The 19,926-nt window shown below is 44.4% G+C and overlaps 1 protein-coding gene across 5 annotated transcripts in view; it reads right to left on the reverse strand.

The window, feature by feature from the left end:
- Apba1 (amyloid beta precursor protein binding family A member 1) overlaps nucleotides 1-19,926 on the reverse strand; it is a 197,313-nt gene that overhangs the window by 21,794 nt on the left and 155,593 nt on the right. For 3 of the 5 annotated variants that reach the window (XM_057777722.1, XM_057777720.1, XM_057777721.1), the window contains exons 3-6: nucleotides 18,780-18,875; nucleotides 15,501-15,540; nucleotides 13,967-14,112; nucleotides 285-320 (exon numbers count right to left, since the gene is read on the reverse strand). In XM_057777722.1, the coding sequence (XP_057633705.1) occupies nucleotides 285-320; nucleotides 13,967-14,112; nucleotides 15,501-15,540; nucleotides 18,780-18,875 (318 nt within the window). The remainder of the gene's footprint in view (nucleotides 1-284; nucleotides 321-13,966; nucleotides 14,113-15,500; nucleotides 15,541-18,779; nucleotides 18,876-19,926) is intronic. The other 2 variants (XM_057777724.1, XM_057777725.1) reach the window with 2 other exon arrangements.

Raw genomic sequence — 19,926 nt, forward strand, 5'->3', positions numbered from 1 at the left:
ATCAATGCTCCTGAATGGCTGCAGCTTCCACACTAGAGGATTCATTTAGCATCTCCAATCTGCTCCCTGTCGTTCCTCTGAAGTGAAATGACCAAATGAGCAACAGAAAATGGCCACTTGAGGCAACTAAGTTTGGAGAAAGGCTGGCTTATGGAGCGATTCAAAACGAAATTGGAACAAAAACTTGCTGGATGCAGAAAACAAAAACACAAAATCATAAAAAGGCAAAACGTAAAAGAAAAGGACAGGCGTAACACCAAGTGATGAAGTTGTTTGTACTGCACCTTCTTCCTGCTTTTGGCTAATTTCTGGGCCGTCTGCTTAGCATGGAACAAACAGAGACAGGAGAATAGTTAGAAAAGAGGAACTGACATGCTAGCACTGCTCAGGGGTGTAAGGCACGTGTGGAGGAAGATGGGTTTCAACACCCCACTTCACGGGGACATAGTCTTACTGCGAGTGCTGGGGACAAGGGCGAGAAGGGACTTCTTATGCTTCACTGTAATTTGCCATTTTAAAGACTCTCCTCTTGGTTCTGTTTTTATTGAACGCCTGACTTGTTATTTCACTGGTTTCAGCTTACATTTTAATTTCTATCTAAGTTTCTTTGGGAGCGACTTGCTGAATTTCCGCTCAGCTTCTGATAAAAACCTATAGCTGTCCAAACTTTTCTCTCCTACAAAGGCTTTGGATCCCTCTCTCGGGGCTGCTTTAGCTGTATCGCTGTTTTGTGCGCTGCAATGTCTTCACTGCCACGTTACAGCACTTCAGCTGTGACTTCTCTGAACCCTCAATTAGAGTTCTGCTATTGATTTCAACATATTTGGATGTTTTCTAGTTCTTCTTATGGCATCAGTTACGGGATGAATTTTACTGTGGCCTGAGGACACATTATGTATGATTTCAGTGTTTTTGAGAGTTGCCGAGTCTTAGGTATTATGACCTAGCACGACTGATGCTGGTGAACTTGTCATTAGCACTGTAAAGAGTTCTCAGTCGTCAGCTAAGATGACAACTCTCAAGTGGGTTTGTGCGTGTGCCTTGCTTGTTCTAGCAGCTTACTGAAAAAGGTGTGTTAAATCACCAGCTGTTGCTCTCGACTTGTCTTTGTATTGTGTCTGTTCCAGAGCTGTGTTTTCTCTGTTTTGTAGCTGTGTTATAGAGTGCATATAATATATATATTTAGGGTGGTATGTCTTCCTGCTGAATTAATCCTATCATTCTCCCCCTTTATTTGTAGCAATAATTTCCTCTTATACATTTTCTAAGATATAGTTTGTATCTAATGAAAATGGATATATTTCTTATTGTACTTATAATTAAAAGATAGCATAGTTAATAAAAGATTTCCAGATCCAAATCTCTGCTCTGCTACCTACTATCTATGTGATTTTTAGCAAGCCACTAAACATTTCTATGCCTTAGTTTCTCTATGTAAAACAGGGATTAAAATGATCTCTCACTGAACTGTTTTAAAAGATAAATGAATACACAAACACCTCTGCAAAGAGCACTGGGCATTATGTCTGCGTCTGCGATGCACAGCTATAATTTACACTTGTAGGTGCAGTTCTTCAGTTGTATATGTTACATAGTTTATGTGAATGTGAGGCAGGGGCCCAACTGTGGAAGGTGTTAAGATGGCTGCGGGGTGGGGTAAGCTGTGTCACTCTGATGGGTGTGTAAGGCTGGGTATTGTGATGGGTTGGAGGGTGCGTGAGGCTACACTGCTGTGATGGGTGTAGGGTGGGAAAGCTGAGGTGTTGTGATAGCTACAATGCCAGCGAGTAAGGCTGTCTAGTTGTACCAGGTGTAGGTGGATAAGGTTTGGCTGTTGTGATGGGTGGGCGGGTAAGGCTGGGCTGTTGTGATAGGTGGGTGGGTGAGACTGGGCTGTTGTGATGGGTGGGTGTGTAAGGCTGGGCTGTTGTGATGGGGTGGGTGGGTGAGGCTGGGCTGTTGTGATTGGTGGGCGGGGGAGACTGGGCTGTTGTGATGGGTGGGCGGGTGAGGCTGGGCTGTTGTGATGGGTGGGTGGGTAAGGCTGTTCTCTCAATTCCTTGGTACTTACCTGGTAGAAAAACTTTGCTCTCAGCAATGCGTTTCTATTTCACTAGTGATTAAACTGTTGTCTGCATTATCCCACAGTGGAAACTGGATGAGTCAGCCCATCAGATAGCACATAGCTAATTGCTGGTACCCAGGAAAGAGGACAGCCACACTCCCACACAGCTTCCCCGCCATTCTTCTGGTGGTGACGAGTCTGAGGTGAGCAGTCTGCTCTGAAGATTCGTGGAGGTGTTTCACTAACCACTACCCCTGTCAATGGTGTATTTCTGCACCCGACAAGGCCCTGGGCAGATGTGGTTATGCACCACTCGGATGCATGTGGAGTGAGCAGCCTTCCTTGGAGGTCCTGATCTGAGTCAGTTTTCATCTGTCTGCTAACATCTCCTCTTGAATCTTTCCTCTGTCTCTCTTGAAATGACATGAAATGGCCCAGGAATTCCTACTCCTGTTGGTGTTAAAAGCCCAACAAAATTCTTCAACTCTAGGCAACTGTCACCAATAAAATACCCAGGTTCTATTGTTTTCTTCTCTTTTCTGGAACTACAGAAAGATGAGGAAGACAAACTGAGTTTCAGGACAGGTATTCAGCATGGTTTTCACACGGTTGAAGATATTTTATACAGGCAGAGCAATACCATCTTGAAATCACTTGGATTTCTAAGTATTCTGTGCCAAATAATAACATTTAGATGTAACATTGAAAAGATGAGCGAGCCAGTGCCTGGATGAGAGATTGGAAGAGGCTAATAGAAACCTCCTGAGGCCAAGGACCCTGAGAAGAACTGTGTCCCTCTCCTCTTCCAGTCTCAGTGCGTACCAGGCACTCGCCAATGACAGCCCCTTTAGGTGGGTCACGCTGTGGGGAGGGCCTTGGCTGCCTACCTATTCTTTACCCAGCTAGCATCTCTTGATTTATGGGTCTATGACGGGGCCGTCTAACCTTCACAGGTCACTTCAAAGCTCACAGCGCCCTGTGAGGAGGAACTATGGTAAGACACTCAAGAGGGGGGAAACAAAGCACAGAAAGGCTAGGTAATCTGCTCAGTGTCACACAGCAGTGAGGTGGCAGAGCAGGGATTCAGACCCAGGCGATCTAGCCCTGTGTATTCTTCCTTGTGCAGCTAGGTAGGCTTTTCTTCTGGAATGCCTTGACTTCCCATAAAATGGGGCTAATAACACCTACCTCCGAGTAGTCCCTACACTCCAGTCTGAGCAGTGAATGAGGCAATAAATGTATGCAAAGGCCCTCTCTACTGATCTCTTCAAGTAAGCCGGGAAGGGACATGACTCAGACAAAGCCAACAGCGATAGAACATTTGATGCTACAATGAAACTATAATTTTTAATATTTAAAAGAAGTCACAAAAGAATGGCAAAACATGACCTCTGAGACAGACTAGTAGTAAAGACAGATTAAAAAAATGGAAACAAATGATCTGAACAAAAACGTGCGCAGCACACACTCCCTCGACAGCATTTGTGATGTCGCTGCATGAGCCTCACAGATAAGAGTGAGGATGGAGATGAGGACATCGCCCTGTGTGTGGACACCCACGACCTCTGTGCCTCGGAGGACCACTTTAGCCTCTGCTGAGAATAAAATGGGATCCTGGGAGAAAGGATGACAAGGGAGCTAGCATAGGCTTCAGTCACAGGCCCGAGCTGTGTGGGGAGGGACATCCCAGAACATCAGAACACGGGACCAGACTCTCATCAAAGGTCTCTGCCCCAAATCGTTCTAAGGCACTGCCAGCAAGACTGTAGCAGGGCGCACACCATAGTCCCGATAGTCCTTGCTTGAATGGGTGGGAGCTACTGTGTAAATAATATGAAGGGCGCTGGTGCATGGTGGGTTCTGACCATCACTTGCTATTCTACTCACATGTTTTAGTCCCCAGGGGTTTTCTAATCTGTCAATACCTTTTCAAAATCATCCCTATTCACGTATTAACTTTCTGTCGAATCACTTATGTTTCCATATTTATCTTCGCAAACAACCGACTCTTGGATTCACTGATCTTTTGTATTGTTTTATTTCTGGTCTTTGTTATTCCGGGCTTAGTTTAGTTTTTACTTTTCTAAGTCCTTTGCAACAGGTATTTGCAAAGTTTCTATTGTTTTTCAATGTAGGCACTCATAAATGTAACCTTAGGGTATTTACTGTATCTCACAGCTGTGTTGTATTTATTTCTATTATAATTTGTTTGTTGAGAATTCCACCTATGTGTACAATGAGAATGTAACCAATGCCCTCCTTTCCCCAGTAGCTTCCCTTCCTAACTGCTTGTCTTTCATTGTCTTTTTTTTTTAACTTACTAAGTCTAACTAGTGCTGCCCATATGTGCACTGGTGTGGGGCCATCCACTGGAGCACACACTCCCTGGGTAGTTTGAATAAAATGCCCCCCAAAGGATCATATGTTTGAGTACTTGGTCACCAGTTGGTAGACCTGTTTGGGAAGGATTAGATGGTGTGCCATTGGGTACAGTCTCTGAGATTTCAAAAGACTCACGGCATCCTCAGTGTGCTCTCTGCCTCCTGCTTAGGGTTTGAGATGTGAGCTCTGGGTGCTCCTGCCACCATGCCTTTCCGTCACCATCCTGGACTCTACACTCTTTGTGACTGTAGGACTGATTAAATGCTCTCTTTGATAAGTTGCCCTGGCCATGATGTTTTACTACAGCAACAGAAAAGTAACCATTGTACCCTCTAAGAAGGATTTCCCTCCTCTAGCAGTTACCAACTGCCAATCTGAGACAAGCACTAATTCACCTCTCAATTCCTCAGTGATCCACTGTCCTGTGCTGTCCTATGTCTGGTTCACTTGTTAATTGGTTTCTAGTTTTGGCAATCATTGTGATCAGAAAGGATCTAGTATATAATTTAAATGTTTTTAACTTTGTGACTTAATACATAATCTGTTCCAGAGAAATCCTAAACTGAGGAAAATGTGCTCTGTAACTATGAGGTGGATTATTCTATAAATGTCATAGGATTTATATTATAACTTGATTGTGGTATTAATTTGACTTTAGGAGGAGGTCTGGATGAGCTGTCCATTAACCAAATGGAGTGTTGAAATTCCGCACTATTTCTGTATTGGAGCCTCTCTCTACGTGTCATAATGTTTGTCTATGAAAATGGATGCTATAACATTAGGTGCACATTAACTTATAATTATACCTTACTGTTGACTTGACCCTTCATTATCACATGGCGACTGCCTTTCTCTCTTCTTATTGTTCAATGTCTATTCCTATAGATGGTTATTGCTGCTTATCTCAGGCTTTCCTTCACCTGGGGACGCATTTTGCGTCTTTCCCATTTTGGTTTCTGTGTAATTACTTGTAAAGTGAATTATTAGCAGGCAACGTACTGGTGGCTCATGTCTTTTTTTGAAATCCATTCAGCAAGTCCCTTAAGTTTTAATGGGAAAATCTAGTCCATTCACATCCGAGGCTATTATTGATAGGCAAGGATGTATTACTGTCATTTTGATGTTTTCATGGGTATGTGGCAGGTGCATGCACATACATATCTGTGTAGTGTGTGAGGATGGAGGGTAGAGCCTGACTGGGCATCTTCCTCAGTCACCCTATATACTGAGGCAGGGCCTCTCAGCTGAACTCAGAGCACACTGATTCAGCTAGTCAAGCTAGCCTGCTTGCCCTGAGAACCCTGTCTTTACTTTCCTGGTGTTGGGGTACAGACAATTACATGGCTGCTCAGGATCCAAACTCGGGTCTTTGCACTGTGTGGCAAGTGTTTTTCCCCAGTGAGCTGCTGGTCATAAATCAGTTTTGCTCATCTTATCTTGGGAGGTCTTATTTTTTCTCCATTTCTGGGGTAGTCTTGTTTGGTAGAGTAATTCTGGTTGTTTTTTTCAGGACTTGGAATGTGTTATTCCACCCTTCACAGACTGCAGGACTCCACGTGAGGTGTCTCCTGCTATTTTAATGAGCGTAAGGTAGAAGTGACTGGGTGTTTTTGTCCCCTGCAGATTGTAAAATTACTTCTTAGACTTTTGACAGTTTGACTATAATGCTGGGGTGAAGATCTTTTCTGGTTAGGTATACTAGACATTCTCTAGATCTCTTATACCTGGATGATCATATCTTCCCAAAGATTAGAGAAGTCATGGAATAATTTTTCTGTGTCCCTAACCAATGATAGATTTATTACCTTTAGAGTGTTAGATTTTCTTCACTTTCATTTGTATTAGACAGTCTTGCTATGTAGTCCAGGCTGCCCTCCAGTTCTCAGTTCTCCTGATTAGCATCCCAGTATAGGGATTACAGGGATGCTGGGATTATGGGAATATACGACCACCCCTGGCTCGCAAAGATCCCCAGTGCACTTCTCTCTTTTCCCTTTCCCTCCCCTGCCTTGTTCCTGTAGGGTTCTCTTGTTTTCGTTGTTGGTTTGTTTGGTCTAAATTAGATATTTAAGAAACCTGTTTTCAAATTCAGATGTTATTTCTTCCACTTGATCTAGTCTGTTGATATTTTCTGGTTAAGCATTCTCTTTCATTCCAAGATATCTATTTGTTCTTAAAGATCTCTGGCAAGTTTCTCATTCTTGTCCTTCTTTGTCTTACTAATTTCATTTGATGTTTTAAAATTATTTTATCTCACTGAGCTTCTTTATGTCGATTTTAAAATTCTTTATCAGGCATTTCATCCATTCTGGTTTCTTTGGAATTTGTTGCCGAAGAGAGACACTTGTGCCCCTACACTGAGGTTTCTGCATCTTGTGGGTCGGATCACTACTCCTTTCAGAGGTATTCTAAGCAGTTTTCTCTTGACAGTGTGTCGGATGTCAGTGTCCAGTATGCCAGGTATTGGTTTTATTTCCAATTGGGCACTGTACTGTAGCCTGCCAGCAGCTTAGCTGATTACCGATCACGACTGCACTGTAGGTGCTGTGTCAGAGTCACAGATTATTGTGGGTTATGTGAGTTGAGGCTGCCATTAGCAGCTTAGGCAGTACCGAGTCAACAGTAGAGTGTATGGAATGCTGTATGGCCAATCTCGCCATGGGGCCCACCCTCTCAGCCACGTGTTTCCGCTACTGATGACAGCTCTGCTATAGTAAGGGCCTCTCGTACGACAGCCCCAGAAACGACAAGGGACCTGAAGTCTTTGTTTTAGCTCAGACACCATACAGGGAGAGACCGATGGAACCACAGCCTACATCTATCCATTTTATCCAGACCTATGGCACTTCTTATCAGACAAGGTATGAGGACACCAGGAAGTAGATAGGTGGGGTGACAGCATCAGCTGTGGCACTCCCCTCTACTGGCTTCTGAGAACCAGCCCTGGAGTGGGGCCTCGGGCCCTCCTAGCTTTGTGTGTATTGGGCATCATACAGCAGCTGTGATGACATTATCCGGTAGATCAGGAGTGTCTGGTAAAGTGGAAGCTTTGGCTTCAGGCTGACATCTGCTGGATAAAATCGCCACAAAAATCAGAAAACACTCACCCCTCTGGCCTTGTATATTGTAGAGGCACAGGAAAGAGAGGAACAAAAGGGAGGTTCCCATGGAGAGTGAGAGAGAAGATAGTCAGATCAGGGAAGAAACCAGGCTGCTGTAGGCAAGTGGAAGGGCCAAGCCAGAGATCACCATTGGCTTGGCGTTACAAAATTGGAAAATCAATACCTAGCATTGCTTTCTTTTCTCCTTCCTTCCTGGGTGGACACTGGAATTCCTGCTTCTGCTGTGCTCTGTGTCCCCCGTGCTGAGGTAACCTAGAAGAACTTGTTCTGGAAAGGCCAGGCTCTCTGTAGGAAGAGCATAGTATCCATTCTCTGGAGGGTGGTTTCTCCTGAGCATGGGTGGACCCCATGACAGTGCGCTGGAGCCCACGGGACGTCTGGGATGATAGCCTTCCTCTCTCTGCCAAGAAGTATGTGCCAACCCCCAACTCAGCTGCTTTCTAGGTGGGATGGATTGGATGGTCGTCTCTACTTAAAGGAGGAAGAGGCTTCCGGCTGTGGATAGTGTCATTCTGACAAGCATTTAGATGGATAGAAAAGGAACACAGAGCAGAAAATATTTATTGACAGGCAAGCAGTTCCTTCCAATGCGTGCAGAAGCACACTGGAAATGATACTTAGAAGTGAGATGTAACCATCTAATTTTACCGCTTTACAGCGAAGTCCTCACGTGACATCAGTTGACTTGTAAAGGATAAATACATGGTTTTCAGATGCCCCACTCTGCTCTGGGCAGGTCTGAAACATATTTATAATCAGTTGGCTACTTGCCTCTTGAAAGTGTCATCTAATTTTAGGTTTAACTGAGCTGTGAGTATTTCTGGGTGCTGGTTGGCTGGGAGATTCTGAGTAAGGGGTCTGCTTTTTCACAAGAGAGGTGGACTAAAAGGTAAAACTACACTGTCAGCCCCCATTATGTAGGCAAGAAAGCAGTTTAGGACACAGCTGGCGCTGGGATAGCAGGTGAGGAACGCTGCTGTCGCCATGCGTGCTGCTTCCTATCCAGATGATGCGTCGCTTACCACTGCCTTTCCCCGCCCGTGCCATCTGGGCCTTTCTTAAGTGCCACAAGAGGAATGGACAGACCGAGATAGTCATATGTGAGAGTCTAAAGCTGTCAGGAGGTGAATAAATAAGGGGCCCAAAATAAAGCCAGATTATGGGAACTTGATTAGTAGAATCTATAAGGCAACACTCAGTTTTCTGTTGCAGGAAGTCTCCAGTGACACTTAGAGTCAGAATTCTGTTTTGTTCTGGGAAGAACACCTAAGTAATCCTTGTCATAGTTGGTATTTTGATATAATCGTCATGTGTGGTTTTGTTCTGAATGGTTTCAGAGTGTGAAATGTACTTGGTGCCAGCCGAGGAAAGGCCCTGTGGTATGTAACAGTCAGAGATGTCTCTACCCATTCCCAGGTACACCTTGCAGAGCTAGTTCCTCTCTGTTGGGAAGCCATCAGACAACCTAGTTGGAAAGTTGCCAGGCAAACTGTGGCAGGTCTTTGCAGTATATTTAGAATTGAGGAGGCTAATGGCGCCACTCACACAAGGGTCTTAATGCTATGTGCTTTGCAGAACTGCACCCATAGAGTCTGGATTAAGATTCCATTTGAAACTAGCTTGTTTTTCTTAAGAGTATGCATTGTTTCAAGAGCTGTGTTGGGGAGGCATTAAATTAAGATGGAGAAGACCATGGGGGAAAAAACATGAAGAAAGTTGCTGGCATTAATATATCTCTTCGGGGTGAAGCAAACAAAAGAAATTAGGCCAACTGCTATGATTTGGATCTGGAATTTTCTCTCAAAGGTCCATATGCAAGGGTTTGGTCGTCAGCCTGTGGCACTTTAGGGACATGGTGGGACCCTAGGAGATGAGTCTAGTGGGAGGAAGTTAGGTTATTTGGGACATGTCCTTGAAGGTGTTATCAGGACCCACACTCCTCTCTTCTCTTTGCTTCCTGGCCACCAAGAAGTGAGCAGCCTCCTCTACCATTGACTTCCCCAGGTTGTATTGGACCACTATTGGCCCAAAGCAACACAGGTTGGTAAGTGACTAGGAGCTAACACTTGTGGAAGTGTGAGCAAAATAAGCCCCTTTCCTTTATCTTAGGTATCTGTCACAGCAGTGGAGAGCTGATGCACACACTATGCTTGGGTAGCTGGGTAAGAATCCAGCGATGCTCTACTGAATCCATTACTTAGTATGAAAAACCAGTGTAAAGGACAAATTGCTTCTTTGCTTTCAGGGTGTTGTCCTGTTGGGAGTCAGGGGCAAGACGCATGTCTGTGAGTAGAAGGAGCTTCTCTTAAAAGAACTGATCTTCCTGCTTTCCTTTGAGATAAGACATGATGTAGGATGTCCTTCTGTATATGTATTGTTTTTATTGGTTAACGACTAAAGCTGTTTCAGCCTATGGCAGGGCAGAATATAGCCAGACTGGAAGAGATATATATATATAGAGAGAGAAGGCAGAGTCAGGGAGATGCCATGTAGCTGCTGAAGGAAAAAGACACCCACAGGTAGGCCACAGCCTTGTGGCAATACACAAATAAATAGAAATGAATTAATTCAGGATGTAAGAGCTAGCTAGAAATATGCCTGAGTCACTGGCCAAATAGTGTTGTAATTAATATAGTTTCTGTGTGATTATTTGGGTCTTGGCGGCTGGGAAACAAAGTAGCAGCCCCTATCTACAAATGGCACCCAATGTACATTATGGAAGGACCTCAAGGCGCAGGCAAGGTGTCTGTGTCCCAGACAAAGTGGTTGAATGGATCCCTGACATGCGGAATAACTGCAAAGCCAGACACAACATCAAGAGTGCTCTCAGTGTCATGACAAGACCCACTTTTGAGGCAGCTGGAAATTATCCCGAGTCACGCACCTTAATTCCTAACATATCCATGGAGACTTAAAAGTCACAGCTTACTACATGTACTATGGGTAGTTAAGGGGGAGCCCAGCTCCCAGTTCAGGAAACAAATGTTTGCTTTACAAGTGAAGTTGTCATAAGACTGACTGACACATGGATGCTCCAGCAGCAGGTACAACCGAGAACTCCTTGATGATGAAGCAATGAGAGGGATGAGAGAACATCACAGCATCCTGGGAATGGGCAGCGGCTCTGGTGCTTTATCTTATTTCTTCATTTAGAGACAGGACTTGTGATACAGCCCAGGCTGACCTCCATCTTACCATCTTCTTAGTCTCTTGAGCATGTTGACAGCAGGCATATGTCAGCATCTTGGCTGTAATGGTTAGTCTTGATTGATGTGGTAGAAACTAGATTAGTTTTGCAGCACAAACACTGCCTGCCTGTCTGCTTTCTGGCTGCCATGAGGCAAGCAGCTTTGGTCCTTTCCACGCTCCTGTCATGAGGAACTACTCCACCACCGTCCAGAAACAGCAGGTAGCTGATGGTGGGCTTTGAGCTGTGAACCAAATCCAACCTTTCTTCTCAGGTAGTTGTCATGGCAATTTACAAGGGAACAGAGAATTGGTACCAAGAGTGGCCTTATCTTCAGGACTACCTGACTACATGGTTCACAAGCCGTCACAAACTCTTCTGGGAAGAGAAGTTTGGGGACATGTGTTAGAGTCCCCAAAATTTTTTCACCAGGTGTGGGGAGCTGCGGGACTGCGTCCCACCACCCGGCTAGCTTTACCCGAAATAATTACATGGAAACTGTATTCTTTTAAACACTACCTGGCCCATTAGTTCCAGCCTCTTTTTTATTGATCTAACCCATTTCTAATATTCTGTGTAGCACCACGAGCTGGCTTACCAGGAAAGATCTTAACCTGCGTCTGTCTGGAGTGGGAGAATCATGGCGACTGCCTGATTCGGCTTTCTTTCTCCCAGTATTCTGTTCTGTTTACTTCGCCTACCTAATTTTCTGTCCTATCAAAGGCCAAGCAGTTTCTTTATTAACCAATGAAAGCAACAGATAGACAAATGACCCACCTCCATCAACCAGGGCCTTGAGGAGCTCTGATGGCGAGAGCTCAAACAGTACACCACAGAGGTAAAAACTGTGGGGTTCCTAATGGGAACGAGGAATTTATTTGTAAATAGACTACAGACCATTTGTGTTATATTTTGACAAATAACTTGTCTACATTTTGTACATCCTGAGACTTTGTATTTAAATTTGGCAGAGGGAATCTTAAGACAGCTACCATCAAGCTACTGCATAAACATGGTTGTTGATTTTGGTCATGTTTAGTTAGAACAGGAGCAAAACAGGGTGGAAAGATGTGAAAACGTTGTGATTTGGTTTTTAAAGTCCATGAAACGTTGAGGTTATGGAAGGCATGGTTTTTAAAAAGTACCCTCCAAATGAGAAGTTCTTTGTCATAAGACAGAAAGATGCCTTGAGGGCCCTTCAAGAATCAGCAAGATTTTATTCACTGTAGGCTTAGTGACATAAACATGTAAATTGTCTTGAAAGACTTCCCCTGGAAAAAGAAGGCTGCTGGGGTGCCCTGTGTGTATACAGACGCCTACAAGTTCCGATTATAGAACATTCTGTTGTGCTCAGTGGCCCATTCAGAGGTTCCTGTAGCCCTGATCCGAGGAGGTCCAGCTACTGCTCAAGCTGGTGCTACATGCTGGCGTTTTCCATGTGATACTGGTTTTGGGGGAGCTCTAAGTATGTGAAAATATGAGGGTAAGATAGAGATAAAATGGAGGTGCCAGTCAATTAGATGCAAGAGCAGAATGTATGTGTCTCTAAAGCTCCAGGCAGTGAGTCCCGCCATCTGAGACAAGCCCATGTGGGCTACAGTTGGCAGGGCTGTAGGTGAGGCTTCCCAGGACCGTTGAAGCTCCCATTATGCCACCACATTCTTCAGATGCTACACGATTCTCTTAACTGGGTTTGGGTCTAGCACTTCAGTTCCTTCGTGTCTTTTTTTTCACCCCTTCCTTTTGGAATGAGGCTGTTAGTTGCTATGTATTGGAAGTGTTTAACTTGCTTTTCTCAGGGGCTCCCAGTTAAGAGTTTGTCTAGTGTACCGCGGGAGATTTGGAAAAGTTATTAAGCAGAGCTATATCCTTATTGTTTTCTTCATTTGGAGATCAACTACGACCCAAGTAGATGTGTTTAGCGTGTTGAGAAGACAGTTATGATGTTACTCTTGCCAATTTGATTCTTGAGATTAAGAGAATCTGAGAGACACCAAGTAGTTAGTGTATGTCTGGGAGCTGGTGAGGGTGTTTGAAGAGAGGACTGGCATGCAGCTCTGTCTGTCTGCATGAGGGGAGCGACGTTGTTCCTATGCTCTTCAGCCTCACTGTTCTGTTTCATTACAATCCCAGAAACCACACCCAACCACTGTTATTCTGCACTATGACCTCTGAGACACATTAACTCTGCTTCCTTTTCAATTGTCTCCATCAGTGCAGGCACCTCCCTCCCTCTGCCTCTAGGGTACTCCTGTGGCACTCCTCATCTGACACCCCTGCTGCCTCTACTATTGCTTAGCTTCCTCTGAGTTGTTGAGGTTAGAGGTAAGGGACTCACTTCGACTGTTACCCTCCCCCACAGTCCTACCTAAGAGTGCTAGGGATTGTCTTTTCTTTTACTAACAGACGAAGGCCTCTCAGTGCCCTCTCTCGTCCTTTTCTCACTTTGGCCACACCAGTACCAGGCTGTGTGGTACCAGACGAGAGGGGCAGAGAAGGTTCAGTTTTAAGTGGCTGATACTAGAAAAAATAAATTGTTGAGTCCTACAATTTTAATTTTCTGGCTCTAGGTTTGGGCAGTGATGACGGCTCTCAGAGTGTGTTTCATCTGACAGCACATCGGCATGCACAGGATGAATGTGGTGTCCCTGCTGCTCTGGTTCTTCTATAATTCTAGGCGGCATTGTGGTGGAGATTCTAGAGTTCCACATTTACAGACTGATTCTGAATGGCTCAGTCTACTTGTGAATTATTGAAACTGGTTCTTGATGTATCCAGTTAGCTTTCTCCTTTTAAGTCTTGATAAAGCTAAATAGATTATGATTGGTTCAAACTAGTTTAAACTGGGATTTTCTCGACTTCCTCAAGTAAGATTTAGTCGTCCATTTTACTGGAATAGTTCACTTTACTGGAAGCAAGATAGCTTGAATGGAGCCTAACATAGGATTGCTCAATCAGTGGCCTCTGGTTGTCAGCAGAAATTGCCTTAGAGGCCTAAAGAGCAAAGTCCATGGTTATAATTATTCTCAAGGTCAACCTGAACAGTGTTTAGATTATAGTTTATAGTTATGTATTGACTCAGGCTTTTAGAGAGCGGACTAAGATGCTCACGCAGGGTTGATTCCTGCCTAGCTAAGAGCTGTGGGTTGATGTTTGCTGCTCAGGAACCTCCAGCCACCCACCTCCCCTTAGACCATGCAGTCCCCTCACCTTGATCCGGCTGACTGCTTCCTGGGCCTGCATCATGCGTACATTTTTGGAGGGAGTTTTGTCTGAGAGCAGCTGAGTGGAGCCAAGGTAATTGGCAGCAAAAATAATTCCATCGATCAAGTCTTCAGGGTCACAAGGTCCAGGGACTGTAACATATAGAGCCACACAGAGTGAATGATGTCACACAGTGATGCCATATCCTGACGCTATATTCAACCCCCGTGCTCACTGTTTACATAAGTGCCAGTCTAAGACATCTCAGAGTCATCTACTATGAGAAATGATGTATTTACCTGAATATGAACCAAAGTCCAACAGTAAAAAAGAGATGTCTCTTAGCCAGACCTGGAATCCTAATTGCTTGGGAGGCTGAGGCAGGAAGGCAATCTGTTCAAAGTTTGCCTATATGTTCCTTGACTGGCACATATGTGAGGCCATAGGTTAAACAATTCCTCACTCCCCATCATAGTCCTGTGGATTGGAGCATGGACTCTTGGGCAACAAGGGCCATGCCACACTCATCTCTGACTGCCATGCCTGTGACATGTGTCTATAAACTGTATGCCTGCTTGGGTGAATAGTCAGAGGAACAGAAAGCTCTAATAATGGAAACACCATTTCCCGACACTTCCTATTTCCTTTCTATCCGCTCAAAATTTCCTCCCCAGTTTGGTCTGTGATGGAAGAATCACATTTCCTATGTGAAGAGAATGGGGGTACTGGGGTATTTCTTTACTGTAATGGCACCAGACTCCAGCTCTGCGAACTGATAACATCGCAGCAAAGCCATGGTCCCATGCTGCCAGTCTTCCAACTGACAGACCATGATGCTTCTAGCTTCACACTGAGATCAATCCCAAGGAAAATCAGATTTTTCTGTTCTCACTCACCAGTCCACTAATTAAATCTCTGTTTTAAACAGAGGGACATCTGAGTCTAATCACAATCACCTCTAATCTGCACCCCAAATTAAAGCATATCCACAACCATTACATATAACAGGTTCACTAAAGACAGATATTTTAATTGCAAGTAAAATATATATTTTCTTTGACTTGAGCGGCAATTCTGAGGAGACTAGAATATAACCCACTGTGAAGCCTCAGGTTCTAGAAATAACTTGAAGTGGAAACAATTTGCTTCCCCTCTTATAGGGCTAATCTGAAGTGGTTTTTATTTTCATTTTAATGGTCTAGCTCGCCTTGAGTTGTTCCTCATGAGAAACTGCTGGCCAGGGTACAAACTTAACTTATTCACTTTTCAACAACTAAGGTTGTATCAAAACACAGAAATGGCCAGTTAGTCAGGACCCTCATGACACAGTGGTGTGTAGCTTTTCTACTGCTGGCCTTGGCCTTTACCCCTGGTCAGCGACAAGAACAAAGGACTCACAGTCGCTACACTTTGACTTTAAGATTTTCATAATTAGAAGGTTTATGGTCTTTCCTCCTATTTTGTTTCACATCCAGTGCCTCCAAATGCTAAAAGATTCATGAACGACCCCAGTACTCAATATTTTCTCTTTGGTTCTTACCTTCAACGTAGGTTGGGAATGAAGCCAAGCTTTTTCTTGACTGTAATTAAGACAAAGAGGTTTCAAAAAGGGCAGAACATGATGAAATATGCATTAGCACAAGCGTCCATGCAGTATAAAAAGGAATACATCACCAGTGGCATTTGCTAACCAGTTACTGACCATTTTTCATTACAAAGAGTGAAGTGTGGATAAATATGCATTTACTGTTAAGGTTACCTAAAACCCAGAATTGCCCACTGAAGTCTTAAGTGGTCAAAATCCCCCTACATTTCAGAGGGGTGTTTGTTGGCTTTAAAAAATGTATAATCAGCAATAAAGACTATACTCTGCAAGAAAAACTATGAATTACTAAATGCACCAATAGCATGGCTGTGTACTCTGAGAGCCAGGGTTCCCTGGACAGTTTCCTTTAGATGGCTGACACAAAGGGATCTGTTAAAAAAAAAAAAAAATCAACTCTTGTACCTTTTAATCTCTTACTGATTCATTTAAGCTGAAAAACTCCATTCTGTAAATCATGAATTTGCATTTCTTTAAAATAAGAATGAAAGATTAAGTTCCAAACACTGGCCTTCTTCATGTGTCAGCTCATAGCAGAGGTCAGCCTTAACAGCACTGTTGGGTGGGGTGAGCTAAACACCTTCCAGAGTCTGGCCGGCTGGGAGTTTATATGCCAGCACGCGCAGGGGCAAAGCTTGCCACAGGCTCCTTTCATAAGCACATACACTGGAAATGGCTCTCCATGAGAGGAGGGCAGAGGATCTGTTTCTGCTTCAAATGCGTTCAGAACGTGGAGCTGAAATGTGTGCAAAGGACTGCTCAGGTTCAAAAGTGAGCACCTATAACGGGCAACAGGGTCAAGATTTACCGGGGCACACGTGATCATTTAAACATGCTCTTTGGAGAAGGACACCAATTGTACACTGACCCCTGAGATGACGACAGGCTCTAGGGAACCTGATGGGCTAGATGAGCAGCAGGCGAGGACTAGGGTGTCCCTCTGTTAACCTGCAGAGGAGTCTAACATTGGCATGCTAATTGCTAGAGGTTAAAACTTGGTGCGCCTTATCATTCAGGACAGTGACAGGAATTCCACACTAATTGCATGGTAGACTACACAGGGCAACTTACAGTAGGGCCCCTGCAAATGTGCTCACTGGGATGAAATGGCACCTTAAGTCAAAGAAATCGGGTCTCTGGGGTACCAAGAACTGGAGCTCCTGGCTCTAAGGCACGTGTGGAAAGGTATGGCTAGCAGGGCCGTGCTCTCATCATCACAGGGGCCAAAGACTACTTTCCACCGTCTCCCTGCTCTTCATCTCAGTATTTCGGAAGTAACGAGAAGTCATTAGTGCCATCAAAATGTCTTAGTCTCCAGACAACTTTAAAAAGCTGATTCGGTTTTCCTGAGCTACTAGGACATTTCTCTGAATGCTAAAACCTGTTTTAGCAGAAGCTACAGGAGAATTAGAGTAGCAATAGTAGGCAATTGGCACATCCACTCGCTCTCCATTTGTTCGCTCACCATCAGATTTATTTCATTCTGGGGTAATACTTAGAAAATAGCTTACAATGAGGATTTTCGTCATTATTTCTAAAGATATGCAGAGCCATGTGCCAAGCCGTGAAGGAACTGGGAGACTAACACATCTACTGTCCCTATTAACAGCTGGTGCATAATCGAAAGCTTAATAATATTCAGAAACCTGGTGTAGACACGTGGACTGAGATGACCATCAGCTGACCCTTAGCAAGAATTAAGAAAGTTTTGTTTAAGACATTAAGAGCTAGGCTGAATGTGGAAGGAAACCCCTGTCATTTGGATGGGAAGAGGCAAGAGGAGTGTCAAGTCAAGTCAAGGGCAGCCCGGGCTACATACCATTTCTCAAATAAAACAAAAACAACAGAAGAAATTAAAGCTGAGAAGTCAAGGTTTTTCAGGGGTCACATAAACTACGTGTAGAGTCCATAGACATGACACCCGGGCGTGTGATCTTACACACTTTCCACACCAGGTGCAGTAGATCCTGGCAGTTCAGAGCCTGGGCTGACAGGACTTCAGATTCAAAGCACAGCTGACCACTTGTGAGCTGGGCAGTCAGATGTACCTGGCTCTGGCTTTCGGAACTAACATATGAGGACAGATATCCATCCCCCAGAACCACTAAAGGGCTCCAGTGAGATTCAATCTATGACTCGCTCTGCCTGGCCTGGTGCCAGAATACAGCAAATGATTAACAAATGATAATGTTTGTTACTGTTGCTGCCACTGTAACTCTCATTCTTCCATTCTTACCCAGCCACGTGCTACAAATAAAGACAGTATCAAGTAATGGCAGAAACTATGATCTTGTCACCTAAGTGGTAGAGTCTGTGAATAGACCAGATGAAAAGAAAATGTATTTCTAGAAAAACTTCATTTAATAAAATTTATATTTCCCAGTCATAAATAGGATACATTTTAGAAACAATTTGTTATTCAGGTTGAATTTAACATAAGATTGTCAGCACAGCTGGCGCCAGAGACGTACCTCTTTACTACATCTAGTGACGAGGAAGGAGCAGCTAGCTACAGCTGAACCCACTTGTGCCCACACAATCACTGTGCAGGGACAGGGTTACCTGGTGTGGACCCCCAGTAGGCAGTGCCCATCACCTTGGGCTAAGAGGACATTGGGTGCTAAAGGAGCCAGTGACTCTACTCAGGGGAAAACACCTGCCCTTTTCAAGCCCCAGAAATTTTAGCTACATCTTGTATCTTAACAGTTCAGTATGTCCCCCATGAGTGAGGTAAACACAGAACTTTTCCCCAAGGGACACCTTACCTCCTCCTTGTTGAGTAGCTTCTAGTCTATAGTTAAGATGAGAAGTTTAGTTCCCCAGGCCTACTGACCATGTTTCGAGGGCTCTGTGGACATCTGAGGCTGAGTACCCCTGGCAATACAGAAGGGCCTCATTCCGTCATCACAGAACATTGTTTTGGAAAAGATGCTGGTAGACAGTTCTGAGCTTCAGTGTCCTGTGATACAAAAGTTCTGTAACCAGCTGCAGACGGCACTGAACACCCAGAATGCAAGTGGAATTCTCGTATTCAATAACTACCAGACACCCGTGGCCAGTGCCACCAAACTTGACAGATCAATCATGGTTCCCATGGACAATCTTCACACAGCAGAGGAGAAGAAATATCTCTCTCCAGGGTAGGCGGAGATGAAAACAATAGAGCATTATCGGGGTGAAGCAAAATAGGCATTGGGAATGAAGATGGTGCCCTACCTCTTTATTTGTGGAGGCTTCCGTGGGATCACTGGGATGAAGGGCTATGCTTGATGACTCAGCACCCAGAGGTGAGGAACTGCCAGGAGAAGGGGACTGGAACACAGAAGAGGGACAGACAGCAGTGAGAGGTGCTTCCTTGGAGAGAACTGCCAACCGCACTCAACAGACCTGGCCATGTGAGCTTCCAACTCCGTCTCTTTGGGGACTTTTTCTCCCATTAGGCTAACATTTTAAAGAAAATATGGACTTACGGTAGGCATCAAGCTTAAAGGTGTATTAGACAATGTTAATCTTTTTCTTAGTGAAAGTTACAAATACTTAGAATACAAATGTTTAAGTCACCTGCCCAAGACAGTCTGAATGGAACACTGGGAACTAAAATTGTCCATTGCATTGTCCATGGCAGCTCAGATGACTAAGGTTGTCTTTCTTAATTCATAGGCCACTGTAAATTCAGAGACATTTCAACACTCAAATCACACTGTTTTGGACCATGTCACCATAGTTTAGAAATCCTTTGTCAAATGACAGGCTTGAAAATAAGACTTAGAAAAACATGTTTGGGGAGCATGGGCCATGTGTTAGTGTGGCAGTGCCGCGGTGGACATGAAACCTTGGTTCCCGTGCACAATGCAAGTATCCCCTAAGTACATGCTAAATGAATGATCAAATAAGCGAGTCACGGGACAGATACGGGCATGGAAACACTCCCATATGATACCAGAAAGCTCCATGTGCTCCTGGAATCTTGGGGGATGAGGGGTACATTCAAGTGGGCCTCAGAGATGGTGACCAATTCTGTAGTGATGGCATGGGGTGAAGGATGTGGTGCTTCCCAGCTGTGGGTGATAGACCTGAGAGCCCACAAGAGAAACCAGGCAGGACATATTTTCCCAGCTGTGGGTATAAAAACCAGGGCAGCAAATCCTGAGCAAAGGAAAGTAATACCTTGCGGGAAGTTAGAGTACAAGGCATCAGGACGGTATCTTTGCACAGGAAGGAACAAGTTTCACAGTGATGTGGTGCTGGGGGAACAGAGAATGTTAACAGACAAAAGAACCTCAGTGGGCATTATGAAAACTATGTCCAAAAAGTCTGGATTACAAGAACTACAGGGGACATCAAAGGATAACACAGTGAAGTG

The sequence above is a fragment of the Chionomys nivalis genome, chromosome 8 (assembly GCF_950005125.1).
Source record: "Chionomys nivalis chromosome 8, mChiNiv1.1, whole genome shotgun sequence".
In the NCBI taxonomy this organism is placed as follows: Eukaryota; Metazoa; Chordata; class Mammalia; order Rodentia; family Cricetidae; genus Chionomys; species Chionomys nivalis.